This window comes from Poecile atricapillus, chromosome 4, assembly GCF_030490865.1.
Source record: "Poecile atricapillus isolate bPoeAtr1 chromosome 4, bPoeAtr1.hap1, whole genome shotgun sequence".
NCBI classification, from domain to species: domain Eukaryota; kingdom Metazoa; phylum Chordata; class Aves; order Passeriformes; family Paridae; genus Poecile; species Poecile atricapillus.
Window position 1 is genome coordinate 65,598,283 of NC_081252.1, and position 19,800 is coordinate 65,618,082.

The 19,800-nt window shown below is 38.5% G+C and overlaps 1 protein-coding gene across 1 annotated transcript in view; it reads right to left on the bottom strand.

The window, feature by feature from the left end:
* AFAP1 (actin filament associated protein 1) overlaps positions 1 to 19,800 on the bottom strand; it is a 112,700-nt gene that overhangs the window by 20,511 nt on the left and 72,389 nt on the right. Inside the window, exons 5-9 of the mRNA XM_058838664.1 lie at positions 18,967 to 19,178; positions 15,802 to 15,981; positions 6,360 to 6,452; positions 4,781 to 4,865; positions 1,529 to 1,678 (exon numbers count right to left, since the gene is read on the bottom strand). Of these exons, the coding sequence (XP_058694647.1) occupies positions 1,529 to 1,678; positions 4,781 to 4,865; positions 6,360 to 6,452; positions 15,802 to 15,981; positions 18,967 to 19,178 (720 nt within the window). The remainder of the gene's footprint in view (positions 1 to 1,528; positions 1,679 to 4,780; positions 4,866 to 6,359; positions 6,453 to 15,801; positions 15,982 to 18,966; positions 19,179 to 19,800) is intronic.

Sequence of the window (19,800 nt, forward strand, 5' to 3'; positions counted from 1 at the left end):
CATCCCTGCTGGGATTTTCCCTTTGTTCATGGGAGGTAAAGTGTAAAAACCTTCAACTATGGAGCAGCCTCCCAGAGGCCACTGAACTGAGCCAAACTGCTGGTGGTGAGAAACTCCTTCTAGCAAAGACTTCCTGCAATGACCAGACATTCATATATTTTCCTTTAAAATCTGCAAGAGGTGTTGAGTAGAGCCAAATGCAGGCAAATAGTAATGGCTGAATCTGTATTTATGTCCATATCCAAACTAATGGTAGAAATATGAGGAATTAGACTGTACAGATGTGGTTAGCTTCTCACATAATGCAGAATAATCAATGGAGTATGAGAGCCCGGAAGTCTGGGCCCTTATGGAGGCCAGATGCTTTGGACAATGCATCTGGCTGGACACAGCTTTTCCCAGCTGTTCTTTTGGTCAATAAATCACATCTGTTCTTAGCTAATGTATAGACACATATACACACACTTAATCAAAGTTTGCTTATGTGAATGATTCCCAAAGTGTGGCTTGAAAGCCACCTGTAACCTTACAAAGTTCTCTCTGGTGGTCCATGGACCACCAGCATCCATCACCTTGGGCAGGCATCTATCACACTTCATGCTCCAATGAGTTCTACCAACTGCTCCCTAATCACGGACTTCTGAGTTTCCCTAAGTTTTTCTAGTCAATTAATGGGTAAAATCCAGAATCTGGTGCAACTGCTTCAAAGCTTTCTAAGGAAATTTGTGTTTTGAAGGGATTGGGTGAAGAGTAAGTTTATTGAGGTATGGAAGTGTTACCTAATACTGAAGCACCTAAAGATAAACTGGAGCATTTAAGTCCATTGCATTGTTTTAAAATAGCAGAGCTGTGAGGACATCAGCTAAGTGCATTGCACAGTCTTAAACTGTGAGCAAATCTTAACAGCTATGATACAAAACACAAGCATTTCTGCATGCCTTTTTATATGCTTCCTTGAGCACTACAGCTGTCATATGGAATGGTCAAAATTAAGAGTTAAAATAGCGTACTAGAAATTTGTTACTTCATTTTGTCGAATATGTACCACTTTAGGAACCCATAATTAAACTTAAATCACTTTGCTTGAGGCCAATTGACTGCTGTCTGCTATTCCATAAAACCTTAACCACAATCTACTATAAAAGACCTGATCACTTTCCAAGAGCCGTCTTCTACTTTGTAGCCTCAATTTATTTCATAGTTCAGCCTATATTCATTTTATAACCATTTGTTCGAGAACAGTGCTTGTTTCTTTATGCTTCCTGTTCAAGTTTCTCTTCCTCCTCAATTTTGCAAAGAGCAGTGATACCTGAGACTGTGTTACCACTTTATTTAAAAAGTCAAATTATTTTAATCTCTTTGCAAATGACAAACTCTTGATTACTCCTCTTGCAGTCTGGGTGCATTTTTCCAATGCTGGGGGAAGAATTGTTGCAGTAAAAGCAGTTTTAGAGAAATTCCTAGGCTAGAATGCTATAAAGTTTTAATAGCAGTGAGCATTTAAGACTCAAGGGGAAAAATCATTTACCACATGTTGGAACATCTTCTTCAGCTGATGAGGTCTGTTCATCTGTTGATGGCTTTTTCTTTCCTAAACCAATGATCTTCGTTATTTTTTTCCCTGTTACTTTAGTCACCGTGCCCTTGGCTTCTGTTTTCGAACTTTTTTTCCTCTTTACTGTTAAGAAAGAAGAAGTGTCTATTTAGTAGTGTGTGTATACCAACCAAGAGAGAGAAGCTGAATAAAAACAGGAGTTCAGACAAAAATATCCTATGCAAGACAAACCTTTGTACAAGAGTTGCAGATTTCAATGAGACAAATTACCTCTTATTACCTCTGTGTTATAAAAACAGTGGCATTCTGAAGGATAATAAAACAAAAATCGATTTTTCAACTTCATTTAATCTAATCAAGCTTCAAGTCTCTTTCCACAGAAGTCATCATCTAATTTAGGAGTATGACTGAAGTACCTGTATTCACCTCATATACACAGCAATAAAAATCCATTCAGACATTTCTTCATTGTTTTCTTCAATGTTCCTAAACACTTTTCTTAAAATACTTCAATAATTAGGTACACAAAAAAGATAGCAAGATGCTTGCTTAGCAAAATTACTTCTATGTAGAATTAGGTTAAGACATCTTATCACAATGGACATTTTAGAAAAAGACAAGACAAGACTATGAATTAACTACTCAGAAATTAGTGGGATCAGTATGAATATTCAATAGCTATAAGCTGGCCATTTTTGTGACCATTGGAAAGAAAAAACTCTGCTGAAAAGAAGTATTTTGCTAACATCCAGTCTATGCTTCCACTAAATTCACTTGATACTAGAAATATTACCACTGAGACCTGAAGCATGTTCAGCTGCTGAATACAATATGGCAAGGACTAGGGATAAGGTTTTAGAAAGTGTCTACCAGATTAAAAACCTAATACTTTTTTTTTTTTTAAAGAAGAGTTTCTAAGACTAAACAGATTCAGAAAAAAAGAGGCCTTTTATTTGCAAAACAGAACAAACAAAATAAACTTCAGAAACTGCATTCAGAGGACTAAATGGGATTCTGGTAACAGAGCAAAAGTCTCTGCTAACTGAAAAGGCAGCAAAAATTCCATCAACTTGCCCTGACATGTGATTTTGATGAACAATTAACTTAAAATAGTTACTAATTGATTTGCTCTATCTTTATCCCCAACATATAAACTCCTTTTGCAACAGGGAACACTTAGTGGTTATGGACTTGCACAAACTGAGGGGAAAAATAGAGAAAATGTTCACATGAGAAATGACTGTATGAACTAATGAGCTGGGAAGAAGAATGCATGGAAAATAGAGAAGCAGTTTGGGACTCACCATGGGATAATTTATCATATTTAGTTTAATTGTTAGCAATCATAGAACATTATTTAGAAATTATATCTGTAGCCATGACTGTACAAATCTGGCAGTGCTGAGGGCGTAAGACAGCTCTGCAAGTGCCAATAGCTGTCCCCCAGCCAGTTCCAACACATCCAGGTCTAATTATCTTTTCAAGGGAAGGGTGTTCACAACTTTCACTGTGCTCTCTAAACATAAACAGGCTCCCTTGTTGGAGGGAGGAAGGCCACCCATCCACTCAGCTCATGAACCCCTGCCTGGGGGCACAGCACCTGTCCTCAGACAGGTTTCCATCCCCCACAGCAGCAGCCAAGGCCAACAGTGGAATTAGGCCATTCTAGTGTTTGTTTTTCTGTCCTGTCTTCCCTTTTTTTTCCTGTTTTTTTTTCCTGCAGAGCAGAGAGGCAGCAGAAATAAGGCCTTCATGACAATCTTTTTGAGTCTAAAGAATATACTAATTGCCCAACTGCCAGTGATTTTTTTTCATAGATGCCTTTTATTCTCATTTCCTTCCCCACAGCAAAGTAAGCAGCTGGTTAAGAGCAGAGCAAAGGCTGGTGGTTGGTGCCAGCTGGAGATGATCATTCTCTGAAGCCTCCCTTCCCACCTACTCCCTTAAACACCTTCTATCCATTTCAAAAATGCACAGCTAACTTCTTCAAGGACACTTCAGCCTTCCTGCAGTCATTAATGCCCATTGTTTTTCCTACTATCTATTGAAAGTCAATTTTCAAAAGCCAATGGTATTTTAAATGACCCTCCTTGAGGCACCTCAGCTGGGCTGTTTTTCCAGCTGCATCATCACACCTTCTGCAGGGTACTTGAACCACCAGGTACCTCTGGACATCGTGGACAGCACAGGTTTTGGGTCACAAATGATACTCCACAGGTTTTGGAGTTTTATGAAAGCTTAATAGAAGATTTTAAAATGTGGAAAAAAAAAAGTAAAAATGTACCACGACTTTCAGAAAACCACAAACCATGACATTGTCCCATACTGTTCAGAGATCTTTACAGCCAGGAAATGCTGGAAAATGACCCAGGGAGGAGATAAGGGAAATGAGTCAAAAGGCGAGACAGTGCTGGCACCAAGGGCAGTATTGACATTGTGCTCACTGCAGCTCACATTACCCTGCACTTAACAGCAGAAAAATCCCTTATCTGAGCTACACCATGCTATGTGGCACATCAAGGAACCCACAGAATTTCTTCTGCTTTGTGGAGCAGGGATCAGGATGGAGAAGAGAGCATAAAGGTTGAGTGTATTAAATATAACTTGGCCAGAACTCTCCCTGGATTTAGGATTTACCTTTGTTAGATTGTAAGGACTACAGAACATGCGTGACTCCAAAGTAGCATATGCAAAACTATATACATATGTACTCAAAAATACACTGATACTGCATGACTATATATATTTTTTAATATAAAAATCATATGTAATATGATAGTTTATATATGAAGGTATCTATGCACACACACATATATAAAACATACATATATATATATATGCATGATTCATTCCTTCTAGTATTTAATTATAGCTTTTTTGCTTAGAAGTTTTACACCACTATTTATATTGCTACTATACAGTCACTAAAACTCTGTTACTTGCCTATAGTCATCCAAGCTCTGAAAAACTGTACTTTTGAACAGAGAAAAGGCCAAACCAAAATTTCCATATTCTGTTTTCTTATATTAATTATATTGATTTTACCTGCACAATAACATCAAATGCCTTCTGTTACTGCTAAAATTTAAGGAATCCTTCTTGACATAGTTGAGCCTTCAAGTTAAACTGAATCCAAATAAAACCATCCAAAAACTTTACTTTTTTGGACAGATAAAAGGTAATATTTCTCTTTCTCTAAGCACACAATACTTACACCAGACATACCTTGTTCTTTACCATTGCACACAGTAGTGATGCCATTTTCCACAGCACCTTCCCCATCTGAGCTGGGCCTCTCAAATGACAACTTCTGCAGGGGCAAAGAGATTAGCTGACACACAATGTTTGCACCTTCATAAAATCAAGTGTCATGAGTCCCCTTTAAAAAAATACTTACTGTGAAATAAAACACACTTTCAAGCTCTCATCTACTTAGATGAAAATTAGAAGACAATAAAAACTTCAGTTTAGAAAATCACAGAAACAATAAAATAGTATGTATTTGAAAGTATACTAAAAACAGTGAAATATTCATTATTCACCATACATTTTAATGTATTTCTAGACTCTAAATGTTGCAATAAAGAATTACATGGATCAGATATGAGTAGGGTAAAAGCTGTATCTTTAAAAGAATGCTCCGTATATGCATTTGCAATTACAACTTATCAGAAAATAGTGTATTCCTATAAGGTGCTTCAGTACTTTCAATATTTGCAAGAAAGGCTTTTGAAATAAATTTAAAGCACTGATTATTCTGTAATGGTTATCATGAGGTCTGGGTTGGAGCAGATAGAGCTTATGACAGCATAGTTTTGATGACCACATTACTCAGAAGTGGTGAAGCCATGAAGAAGATTATCACAATAAGGCAATTGCAAAAAGGAATGAATGACAAAATAAATCACACATTTTCATGGCAAGCATTTTAGAAAAAAAACCCTACTTCTCAACACTTAAAGTTACTTTGTCAATACTGTACAGGTGTGTGCAAACATGCAAACACAACAGCTTTTGCCTGTGAAACCAGGAAGTCTGGGCTGTTTTGGAACAGTTCCCAGGATCAAAGCAACATAATGCCACAGGCAGTGGTGCACTTCCACCAGGGGGGTGGCACTTCCCAACAGGAACTGGGTGATGAAACCTCTGCCAGAGGGATTTTTAAGCAGGGGCTGCAGAGAGATTTGCTCACACAGATGCCTTAACATAGCAGGGGTTTAAAGTGGTGCTGGTCATGCAGCAATCATTCCCTGCAAAGCTGCTCACTTCCCTAATTCGTGCTCTCACATCCTGCTGAGTCAAGGCAGTGGAGTAGCCAAGTACCACGTGTGAGTAGCCAAGTTTCTTTATTGAGACACAAATGCTTGGAAGGGTCTGCCAAAACAGTGATCTCAGCATGCCCAGGGAGCTCTTCATGGACTAAATCCCCCAAAATAAGAGACTTTCCCTTAAAACCCCGGTATAACCCTCATCTACTCTTCCTCAAGAGTGACACCCCTGCTTGTTCTTTGCATTTGTTGGAGACCATCTCTGCATCTCAGCACATGTATCAGACCCATTAATCTGCACCCTTCTGTGGCTGAAGAGAAGCTGGACCCAAGCCAGCCTGCTGCTTGTTCACGGCCAAACAAAGTGACATGGCAGAAACCTCAGCTCTGCAGGATGTGTGCACATATCCAACCAAACCAACACAACACAGGGACTGTGTGCCTGAAACAGCAACACAAGGCAGCAAGGGATTGACATCCAGTGCCTCTTTGAGTAATCAAAAGGAATTTTGCATTCACCATTTTGATAACTTTACCTTTTCCAGCTCCACTTTGTGTACTGGAGAACTGGACAACGGCCCATCAGAGTCTACAGCTCCTGTACAGTTGCTGCACACATCTTTTATAACCTTAGGAGACAAGGCAAAACTTATTAATTATTCATAAAATACAAATCAGAGATATTAGAAAATTTATACACATATATATGCATATAAAAATATCTATAAATTAAAATGTTTATGTATTATGAATAATCATTATTAAATAATATTTTATTTATAGATTATATATATTATATATATACACATATATATATTATATATATTATACGTGAAAGAGAATGGAAAGGAGAATCACACAGACATTACTAGTTTGGCAGTTCTCAAGCAGGCTGACACTACAAGAACTTCTCCATGCTCCCTCCCTAAGTCATTTCATGTATGACCTGAAGGAGACACAAAGTCTAGAGGTGGAAGGTTTCAGTTTCTAGACAGACTAAGCTCCAATGCTCTCCTAAGTGAAGAAACCAATAGCACTGCTGACTTCCATGAGCTAATTTTGCAGTATGAACTCAGCTGACATCACCAAATCAATTTCATTCCAATGATGAGAAAATGGGATCCAAGGTACCTCAAGCCAATGGACAAGAGTTTTGCATAATACATTACACAGATGTTCTTTTTTTTGCTATCAGAGAACTAATGAAGTGCTGATCAACTTAGAATTAACACTGCACAGTGATATTTCATGGCATTTTTTATTATAATTGCACATTAACTTAAGAGTTAAAGGTCAAAGTAATTGTAAATATGTTTGTAGCAAATGGAAATGGCACTTTCTGCTCCTAAAAGTAAAAGAAAAATCTTGAACCAGGAATTTGCTAGTATTTTGATGGAATTTGAAGAACTTAAAAACCTGAAATTACATAAATGTAAAAATACACAATGAGTAAGGATGTTTGATGATTCCCCATGGTTTTTATCTCTTGAGAGGTTACCACCAGCCCATTATCAGCCTGAAACTGCTTGTGCTGATGGGAACAGGCTCTCAATCCAAACTCCTGCTGAGTTTCAAATGGAAACTGAAAAGCCCAGGATGGCACCAAACAGTCCTTTCCCAGCATTTATGCTCCCTTTAAGGCTAAAGCTAAAACAAATAGAGTGTTTATGGGCTTACAAAGACCCTTATGCTACTCAGGAGCACATCATGAATTACAGGCATTATACACCATAAAGAAAGGAGGAGCACCAGCCCCATTTTACAGAGGGAGAACGCAGGATCTAAAGAATGATGAAATCACTCACTCAATGACACATAAAAAAACCTAAGCAAAGCTGGGAGATGAACCTGCACTTTAATCTGTGACCTAGAGTCTCAAAACACTTCAGCATCCTTTCCTGACTGTCTGACCTGTCCTATATTTTGTTCCAGAAATAAGACCAGCCTTTCATGGCTCTTGGTGTCCTTTGTAACACAATATGTAGATGTATCTGTGGCAGAGTTAAACAAAGCCCTGAATTCCCAAAAATCATAGGATTTTTTTAATGTGTCTGGTTTTTGGTTTTGTTTTGTTTTTTTTCAATCACTGGTCCTCAGTATGGAATAAATACACTGCTGTTTTCTTCCTAGAGAAATGTGACTGTACAGTTTCTGGGAACATTCATTTCTGTCTCCTGCATGACCCTGATTCAATGGCTTATGTTTTCAGCATCTGCTCACACCACACAGTTAGTTAATTTTGGCAAAGGCAGATTGTAATGGGAGTTACAGACAGAACAGAGGGAAATGATTTGGCAGCACTAACTGAGTAGTATGTGCTAAGTCATGCACTCAAGTAAATCCGGTTCTTATCATACCCCACATATTTAAGGAGAAACTGAAGTGTTTAATTGGGTTGTAATTAAATTTTGATTTTTAAAATGATAGATTGTCAAAAGGGAGTTGGTGGCAGGATCTAAAGTAAATGGATATTCAAGGGTCCAACACTTCATTTGGGTTCAAAAGGTTCATTGGCAAAGACTTGCTCATCACCTTCTGTGTGCAATATAATTGTGTTCAACGCACAGCACAAAACTCATTCTTCTCCACCTCACCAGGATGAAATGTCTTTAATATATAATGGTTGCCTGGATGCACTCTCTATAATTAGATTTGCAGACAGCTGCCATTAAAAATCTGCTTTTCACATGCGTAAAACTTTAGCTCAAAATTTTAAGGATAAAACATTCCACCAGTACTGCCAACTTGCATAATTTCAATCACAAGACTCAAAAGTTCTTGTCAGTTTTTTCTATGTTCCATCTTCTGGAGCTATATGAAAACAAAAGATCACTATTTTCATTAAAAAGTAATTGTGAGGGTGAGGAATGGAGTTCAGCAAACTTTTATCCATTGCAATGAAATGTGTAAAAATATGAATAAACATATCTCAATAGATTCAAAACCAGAAAGGAAAAATAAAATTGAATCCCCAAAAGTGTTATTTTTAATAAAATGGCATCATGTGGAAGGCTGCACTGAGAATACCTTGTAATGGCAAATATTCCATTAATAGCTTAAGTTTTCTCACACATTAAAAAGAGGAAATAATTCCCTTTTTCTCACCACAAATGCCTTTGTACATTACATGTACATACACACAGTGTCATCTGCCAGGAAAATCAAACTGAGATCATAAACAGACTAACTATTAAATATTTAAAATTATTGAGCAAATGTAATCAGAAAACTGAAGACCCTTTATTTCTTTGGACAGCTTCAAAACTAAATTAGTTTAAAATAATCTTTTGTCATTCCATTCCAAGAATCTTAAGTACCACAATTAGCATTACAATGTTATGATCAGCAGACTTCAGAAGCGCCACTTTCAAATGCAGACCTGGAAAAAGCTTCTGCAACCTGAACTGTATTATTATTCCTTATTTATAGAATTATAGAATCATTTAGTTGGAAAAGACCCCTAAGACCGAGTCCAACTGTTAACCCAGCACTGCCAAATCCACCACTAAACCATGTCCCCAAGTGCCACATCTACACAGTATTTTAAATATCTCCAGGGACTGACTCCACCACTTTCCTTGGCAGCCAGTTCCTTTCAGTGAAGAATTTTTTCCTAATATCCAATCTAAACCTCCCCTGGTGAAACTTGAGATCTTCTTCTCTTTTCCTGTCACATGTTACCTGGGAGAAGAGACTGATACCCACCCAGCCACAGCCTCCTTTCAGTGAGCTGTAGAGAACACAAAGGTTCCCCCTAAACCTCCTTTTCTCCAGGTTAACCAGCCCCAGCTCCCTCAGCTGCTCCGAATCACACTTGGGCTTTAGAGCTGGAATCCCCAGGTGGATCAGGACATACATCAGAGTACGGCACTGAGTGCAGTGACATAAGGCACAGAGGGGAAATATTTGTAGGTAGGAAGCTGGAAAGATTCCCTGCCCTGAGCCATGGGTGAGTCAGTGAAGTTTCTGCCACATGGTGTGTCTGGAATAGTTCTCTCTTTTAAACTAGCTTACTACAGAAGCACTAACATTTACTGTAAAAAACTTCATACCTACATACAAATTTCTATAATTCTTGTACCTTATTTTAAAAGACACACCGGGACTGGAGGCAAAATACTTGCCCAAAATTTATTCTTTTACATGCAAAGTCAGAAAAAGTAGATTAGATTCCTCTGGATGCTTTATAAAGTTCCAAGTTCCAGATAAAAAGCACTGGCTCTGTAGCAAAACCAGAAAGCCAGCTGCTTGCCAGCCAGTCCCTGCCACACAGAAACCAAACAAATTCTCAGTAAAAGTACATTTATAGATAGTTCTTTATGGCTGATTTCTTTGGGACCTGATAAGGAATAAGACTAAAAGTTGGTCTGTGCTCCAGGAGCTTGCAGTCCTCTCTGCCAGTGAATACCATGGATGAGCTCAAGCTACAGACTCCCTGCCACAGGGATGTGATTACAGCATTTTATATCATCTTGTTCTCATGGAACTCACATGAGAAGCTCACACTTTTAGTATGACCAAGTTCAAGACAGAAAGCTCGCAGCCTGACTGCACATTTACTTTACTTTATATAATCAGGCCAGAAATCCACCCAGCCACCCACCCACTTGTCCCTCTCTGCCCACATGTTTTGCAAATACTGGAGTTGATAGAAATGGGATGGGCTGTATCCCTTGGCTCTGCCACTTAACTCTGGAAATAGGAATATGGCAAAGCTGAAATCTGCTTAAGTATACAACACAGCAGAGGGAAAAGGGTTTGGCTCCAGATGTAAGTCAGTATTTCCCATTCCTGAAACACTCCTTTTGCACTGCTGGAAGACTACTGACTTTCTGGGACTCTGTCATTTTGGCATGACTATATCCTCACTTTCTCTCTCTTGTGGACTATTTCATATGACATACATTAGTGTCAATACCCTCCTTCTTCGGAGAGCAGCAAAACTCTTCTTAGTGTTGTGCAGAGAAGAAATGCCCCAAGGAGTTTACCTAAAGGAAAATCCTAGGCAGGAAAGGCAGAAATTATTCCCATCATAGACTACACTTTAAGTCTCAGAAAGAAACCCCCTTTACCTTCTGTACTGGAAAACATTATTCTCAAGTATCCCTTAGCTTAGAAAGATTAATCTTTCTGCCTTACTGCCATTTGCCTGAGCAAAGTGAGGATGAGATTCTGGCAGACTAGCAGTCAGTCAGCCTGTCCTTAGTGCCTGTGCATCCTCTTAGAAATACTTTTCTGACTTACTCAACCAAGACAAGGCCTGCATCATTTCTCCTGCGTTATTGCCATGAAGTCTATTGCTTTACATGGCTGCTGGATCAGGCAGAGCTCAGGGAGGAGGCACTCCCCAGAGGCTGGGGAGGGTGGCAGGAGGTGCTGCAGCTCCAAGGGCAGAGGTGTCCTGTGCCAGGGGAGCTGCATCCCCAGCCTGGATGGTGCAGAGATGCACATCTCACTTTAGGCTGTGAGTCTGAGCTAGGTGTGATTTAAACAATTTTCCATCCAAAGCTGTGAGCAGGAGAGAGGAGGAATAGTGAAGGTGAAAGTCCCAGCCCTCCTGGGTTCTGCTCTGATGGTGACAGCTTGCATTTGTGATTTTAGGCAGGAAACCCAAAGGAAGATTATCACTGAGAAAACAAGTAAGTGGGATGTTTGTGGTTCTGTATTCATGGGTGGTTTGGTTGGGTTTTCTTAATTTACATACACATCTGGTTCTTTTAAATAATGTATTGTTTTCCATGGTGCTGGTCACACACAAACTGGCTCACGGCCAAGCTGGGATCCTCTGGCTCGTCCCAGACTGGTCAGAACTCCCACGTACAGCTTGGTCCATCACTTCTGCAGGTGAGGCCCTAAATAGCTCTTATGCAAATTCACTGACCTTGCTGTGACTTGAACTGAGGTATTTTAAACCGTCTGTTTGGGACAACAGGGGTGTAATTCCTGGGAATTTATTATTTATTATTTAATTTAGTTTGCACAGCCTTCACTGCTGGTGGTGATGGGCAATGGAGAAAGAACCTGGTCTGTCTTGGGTTATAGTACACTCCTTAAGTTTGTTACAAATTAACACTGCATGGAAATCACCAGTACCAAGTATGCATCCCCAAAACCACTTGTTTATTAGTCAGTTTAAAGGCTTTACCATTCAGCACTTGACTCTACTCAGCTACAAAATGGAGATAATAACCTCTTTGGGGAACATTACATAAGCCAAGAAAGCAATGCTTGAAGTTTGAAGATCTCTAGCTGGAAATTCCCACAGAAAGAAGAGCCACACAATGTTTACAGTTACAAGCTCAATTTTATGCTGATATAAACTGGCTAAAGAACAGCTCTGTCAGTAGTTTACTCTTCAGTAAAACTGTCCACATAAAGACTGGAGGCCAGAAGTTACTTGACTCCCTTCACTAAACTCAGGGCAGTGAAAAATAAGAGATGTTTTCAAAGACTTTCATGAGAGACAACATGCAGTTCATCAGAGAGAGAAACTGGGTAGGTGAACCAGCTAAACAGCCCTACAAGGAATGTTGCAGGGCCTTTGGATGACTGGATACAGCCCCAACCATGATTTCATTCTCTCTTCAGGGCAAAACATCCCCCTTATCGTGACAAGTTCAGAACTGACTGAGCATTGTCAAAATGATAGATGAAGAAATGTCTCCTTATCGTTGTAAAAGATTCACAGCTCAATTACAGACCCTCAGCTGAAGAGATTGCTGCACAGTGGCACAGCACTGTAAAATGAAGAGAAGTTAACAAAGGGTGCCTAATGTTAGGGAAAAATGAAAATCAAGGCCAGTACTCCAGAATGATATATTACATTTTCATGCATGATAAATCAGAAATACATTTTTTCAAGAGGAATGTTAGGAGAAAGAAAAGCCTGTGGGACTAGTCACCATTTCCTTCTTCTACCAGTCTTCTACAAGTTAATTTATTTGGCATCCATGTATTTTTAATATTGAGTACAGTTTTCTGTGGCCTAGTCTGAGGGTTCTGCACACAGAGCACATTCATCTGTATAAACGAAGCCACTGAACAAGCATCTTCTTGTACGGTCATGGTCTTACTAGTCCTTTTATTTTTAATGCAGCATTTCCCAGGGATGCTGACAATAAGTGTAGCTTTACCAGTCAGTTGGATGTGCTGAGACAAACAGGAAAATTTCAGACCTTATTTGATCACCAAAGGGCGCACAGATGCACATATAGTCAAGCACGTATGGAAAAAGATCATTTTTGGGTCAGAGTGTGTAACTGCATACATTTTTTTCACGTACATTTTTGTGGGAACATTTTAGGACTCAAGTCTGGAAAATTCCACCACTTTTTGTTGCCCACCATATTACCAAGATGACCTCAGCTCTAGCCTGAATTTATACTAGCTTTGCTCCCTCCTCTGAAATCTTGACAGGGTCTTTGGTGACATCAGCTATCTGTTTTCATCAAGCATTTGTTAGCTGGTAAACCTGAAACTCCCTTTGTGGTTTCCAGTCTAGACTTCAATTTGCACTATGTTTATCAGCTGGGGCTTTTTTGGTGTCATCTTTACAAAAAAAAAGGGTCTAAAGTATTCTACATAGATTTAGAATTTGTCTTCCAATAGATATTTTTAAATTATTTACTTAATAAACATATTCTGTACTGATGACATGCATGAAGTGGAAAGAAAAATAATTTGGTTTAGCTTTCAAAGGACAATTTGGCCTCCAAAAACATTTTGATCTCTTTAGGATTAAATGTAAAGCTTTAATGTGACACTCAGCATTGGAATTCATGAGAACCCATTGCTTCTGGGTGATTATCTGCCTCAAGTGGCACATACTGGTGCAGTATCTTTGACCAAGAAGGCATCTTATGCTCTAAAATTGTGGCTGCAGAGCTCTTTCTCATTGGCAGTCTCTGGATCTGCCCATTTTATTAACTATAGAAATCACATGTAAGGGGCAGAGCACTGGGAAGCACCTTGGCCCTCTGGCTGACAGGCTGGGAAAGCTAAAATCTCCCAAGATGAAGCAGTGACCTCTTTCACACTGTAAGAATGTCCTACACAAAGCCACACATGATTTTCAGAAGCTAATTTTGAGTAAAGCTTGAATGATCAAATGTAATTGCTTACATAATAATAAAAAAAAAATCCTTACATTTTGGTGTATTTTAAAAAATACAGAAAGCAATGCTTATTTTATTTCTCCAAAGGCCATACTTCTTTCGGAGCTGTTGCAAGAGCTGCACAGATCATTTCTGGTTAGCTGTGGGACAGGCAATTTGTACTGGAGAAGCAAAGGGCGGAAGCAGCCCTGAGGACTTGGAAGTTGAGTACAGTAACACTGCCATGTACTTGAAAGATTTCATTAATAGGGAGCTTTGCAGCATGAAGGAGCTGAATAAAGTGCTGTCAGACTGTCTCCAAATGCTTTGCAGACACACAGAATACACAACTGTGTGAACATGCAACTGAACTAAATCCCTCTTTTTTTTCTCATTTTGAAGGAGCTGGAATGCATCTGGGAAATGGAAAAATCTAGTACTGCTCTGTCTGCCTGTGTGGGGATGCTTTATATACAATTTTAAAAAAATAAAGCAATTTTTATGAAAGAACATCTGATAGATGCCAATGAATTCAGCATTACTAAACCCGAATTTAGAACAACACAGGAAATAAGGGTGCAGTTACTATGATCTAATTACAGCGGAATTCCCTTGGAAGGGAATATGACTTATGAACTTCTTTTCATTCCAATCAGTGGTTTTGAAATGCTAGCTGAACTAGTGGGACACTTGCATGACTTTAAAACTTAGAACAAGATACTAATGTTAGTAGAAGCCTAACAAATACATGGCTGGGATTAGCTGCTATTAAAATGACAATAGAGAGAGCATTTTCTAAGCTGGGATACAAAGTCACAGGCAAAACCAAACACACACAAACCACAAACCCCCAAAAGGTATATTCAAATATTGCAAAATAGGAAATTACAGATTAATTTTCCATTTAGTACATTAGCCCACAGCAGAATTTATACCGCTTAAGCTGAATTTTATGTCTCCCTCTTCTGCAGAAAAACTATCTGCCATCAGGAAATTCCTATGTGTTTAATTCAATTGTATTTGGAAAAATACAATTTATTCTTAGAAAAAAGAAGAACCATATAAGGTTAGATCAGAGCACAGCATGGAGAATGAGTCTGATGCATTCAGAGTTATACATGTATTTAAAAGGCTGGATTTCAAGGTCTATAAACAGTTGCTACTGCAACTGCAGTGATAGTTTCCCACACTACTTCACTGACCTCCACCTCTGAGACTGGCAAAGCCCTACATAAATACTAGTAATCTGGTTAGGATCTGTAACTGTAGCCCTTGCCTTGGGATTTTCCATGTTTGCAGACACTGAACAGAGAGGAATAGAAGATGACAAAATCCCGTTTTCTCAGAAGTCTGCATTCCCAGGACAAACCATAACAGATGATATGTTGCAAAACCAGAATTAGGAAACTTGAATGGCCTTTGGGAAGCTAAAGGGTTTTTCTCCATCCAGAGCAAGTAAAATAGGTATCTCCTCAGAGAGTCTTCTTTTTAAAACGGTGACACCATGCCCAGAATAACATGGGTGCCAGCTGCCTCTACCTGAGGGAATTTGAACCTTTGTCTCACCAGCAGTGTGCCCTAACCATCAAATCTTTCTGGAAAATCAACTGGAGAAAAAGTTGGAAGGGAATTCGCCACCTCTCCTCTCTGTGCCAGATTATTGTGCTACTAGCAGTGAAAACCATCACAGCAGCAGCACTGGGTAAACCCTGGGGAATTGCTTCAAGGCCTGAACTTAAAGTGTGTTTCTGCAGTCCCAAATAAGATGGGATTTAAGTGGTATAGATTTGTGTGGAAGGTGCTGTCTGTGTCTGTTTGTAACAGCAACTGAGCAATGTGATCCCTTTGTGGGTAGAAAAACTCCTGGACAGAAAAGCCCCCTTACCTTTAGCCACTGTTCTGCCTGCTCTTTGCTCTGCACTGCCAGAACCAGGGCATCCGCTCCTTGGTGAGAGATTTTCAGCTCATGCTTCTTCTTTTTGCTGTCTTTGGGAATATAGGTGATACTGCAGTCATTGAGGAGCAGCTCCATCTGGGGCTGCTGGTCCTTGGAGCTTTTGTAACACTAAATAAACAAGGAAAGTTCCAGAGTTAGATATTACCTTTCTGAACCTTGGGGGAAATCTCTTATTATGTACAAATGCTATATTTTTAATTCATAAATTTTTGACTATATTTTGCACATCCCTTTACCACATACCACAGAGTTTAGCCAAAATGAACTCATCCACTCTATAAAGCTAAATTACTTCCAGACTGACAATAATAGATGTTTTATTGCAGGGCAGGTACAACATATGGAGAGCATTAAGTGTCTCTGTGTTATCCTTAAGACTCAACCTTGACCTTGGTCAGGTAGGGAGAAGGTGATTTAGGATATCTGTTCACGTGTAGCAGCAGAACAAACTTGTAACTTAACAACTTTAAAGCCCAGATGTTTACCTTGCCCTCCAGTGACAAGCCAGCATATGAAGGCAAATCTACATCAGTGCCTACACACTGCAATTGCAAAGACGCTGGCACGTGCCTTACTCACCTGTTCATTTTCTTGAGATAGGTTAAAAAAAAATCATGGAAAGTGGGTAAAGTCACACTTTTTCAGTTAATAAAGTCTAATAGTCCCTGCACAAATTTCCATGTTACTTTTTTTTTGTAAGCTCCTGGCTACAGTGATGTACTTACACTTTTTCCCTCACTAATAAGTGCTGTCAATGAGCAGCTGTTTCATGCTGGGTCACTCATGACCTGTTCTTTGCTGGAAATGGTGATCTGAAGACAGAAGGTTCCTCTTCACATCACTTGTCCTGACCCAGTCTCCATTCCCACCTTCGAACACATCAGTACATCTGAGGCTCCCAAAGCTCTTGCAGTGCCAGACTGCAGAACAATGTTTAGCTCTCTATACAAATGTCCAGCTATTTTATATACTTGTGTAAATTGGGCTTTCACTCACACAAATAAGGCTCAAAAGTCATCTGATAACAAAGGGGTCTCTGACAATCAACAGGACTGAATAGTATCTACATACAAAGAATAGCTGAGCATTTATGTGAAGAGAGAAAAGCACATGAACTTCTGTATGTCTGCAGCAGTATTCAAGCCAGGATGCAACTGTCAGGAAGACAGTAGCTGATAAAAGTATGTTATAAACACTACAAGTTAGGCTGAGCAAATTCAGCCAACTCTAAACCAGCCTCTGCAGATCATTGATAAGCCTTCCCTCTCCAAAGTCCATTATACCAAAGTTTCTCCAATTTCACACATTTTACATTTGCAACATTTAAAAAATACTAAGTTTTCAAGCTATGAAATATTGAAGATGTACAACATTATTCACTTTAAGAACCAATAAACAGGTTGTAATTCCTTTTATATTAATCTAAATATTTTATTTATAATTATACATTACTAAAACTGAAGTATGTATATATTAAGTGAAAAATGAGTCCCTAAAGGACTTTAAGAGAAAAGCAATTCCCTATTAAAAGTTATTCCTAATGTCTAATTCTAATTAAAATATTTTTGTTTTATGATGACAGCTGCATTTCTGTCACAAGCAATTACTAACCCCTAAGAACACATATTTGTTTTACTTGCATATATCATAAGTTAACTGTCCAAGTCCTCCTTCCAACAATAAACCAATCTTGTGTAACTTGGTCGTTAGACTCCTATTGTGATTTTTATTTTCTTAATCCCCATTATAGAATTACTGAAAGACGACCCCTATAAGGAAAAAAAAGCTTTTCGGACCACACATGTGGGTAAAGGAAATGAAAATATAAAAAATAACATGTTTTTATATGGAACAATAATTGTAATTGTATAACAAATGCTGTATGACTTCAGGGAAAAATCTGTTTCTCTGTCTCTTTCTTTCCTTTCTTCAAGCTGTTATCAGATGGTCCTGAAATCTGATATGATCCTGATATGTGGTGATAAAAATGTGCACTAAGGATAATGGCATTATAAGAATATAATAAAAGCTGAATCAGAATGTACTTTTTTTTCAACATTTAAATACAGGAGGATACAAAAATTAAAGCTACTGCAAACTAGCAAATTCATTCCAGCTGTATTTTCAGAAATCTCCTACCTGCATTTCATATCCTGCTATTTTCTATACTGCATAGAAAATATAGATCTATACTGCATACTGCACATATGTACTTGTAAAGTGAACACACCCAAACTGCATTGTACCACTGCAGAATAGAGAGGTTCTACAGAAAATGCTCCATGACCTGTTAATCAGCTTTTAACACTTGGGATACTGCAGTACAGTGGCTGGAAGCACCATATCAGGAGGCAAGAGCAGCAACGACCCCAATTTATTGATTAATACAGGCATTAGTTTGCTCATAATGACACACAGTAAGTGTTTCCCTCAATTATGGTCTCTTTTCAGAAAACAAAAACACATCTATGAGCGGGTAATTCATGGAGTGTTTCACTGCTGCCTCCAATCAGAAAGAAGCATAACAGATTTGCTTAAGAAATAAATATATCCACTTGTTTCCATCCCTTTTATAATGCAGCTGTGCATTATGTGAATGCTGCATCGTAATTATTGCAGAACAGATGGCAAAGGTTTCGTTTAAAGTGTATACATTACCACAGCATATGCTGCCAAGTGAATTCTCAGTCCAACAAGGGACTTTTCTTTTCAGCAGTCTGATCCAACAGTTCACACACAGAGCTCCCTATGAGATTTTTTGTCCGCAGGGAATGAAAGATTGGATTTACAGTTCCAGCGACTTTTTTTTCCAAATTAAATATTTTAGAAGATAATGGGCCAGACATTCTTTCCATTATCAGAGAGCTGCTGGGTTCAAGCTTAAGTGAAATAAAAATCAAAGTTCTAAGTGGCTAAATGATACACTTATAATTTCAGTGCTTCTTGGGTAAATCATGACTGAACTCTTTGGTAAGGTTACTGCAGACTTGGCCAACGTTTGCAGAACATATTCCAAAAATCAGATTCCTGTAAAAATAAATACATCATCTAAAAGGTACAAAAAAAATATAGCTAGCTAAAAATAAGAATTACCAGTAGTTTGTTTTCTTTGATAACACACAGTAGTTTGGTCCATTGCCCAAATCGTTTTTTTCTAAGAAGGAAGGCACAGATTTTGGCATCCTTCACCAGATCCATAGAGGCTTCCTCAGAAGGCCACTGATGTCTCATTTTCTTCCCCTTTCCATCCTCCTCTTCTTCATCGTAGGATTCGTAAGAGCTGCTCATAGCATCTGAGTCATAATCTTTAACAAAAGTGTAAAAGTGTTAGGTTAAAACACTTAGCCATGAAGAACATTGAAATAACTGAAAACCTCAAGATGGTTCATTTTAAGTGAAAGCTTTTGAAAGTCAGCCATGAACAAGTTAGTGTTTAAGTGCTTAGTAATATCAATGCATTAAGTTAATTAAAAAAAAGATACTTGGCCAACATGAAACTTTATAGAAGACCCGTCTTGTGAATTTTAATGAAACTGTAAGCTGGGGAATACATAGCTAGAATTTCAGATAGTCTTTCATTATCTTCAAAATATTATTGGACAGTTAGCTTCATTTTTTGTAATTCTTTCACAGAGAAATATCTTCATCTTGCTTTAGTACATCGCATGGAGAAACAGACACCCCATATGGCAAAGGTCATAAAAACACATTATGGGGCAGTATCTACCCACCATAACATTTCATATAACTCCCAAATACAGCCCCTATACTGTTTCAATTAGTGTTTAATAGACAATGCTGTCCCTTGACCTATAGATTTGATGAAGGTAAAAGCATTGTGAAAAATCTTTTGTTCTGTGCTTAGCCTCAGCTGCTTAATTCTGCTCCAAGTTTGGTGATGGAATGGCAAACCTCTGTTTTAATTAA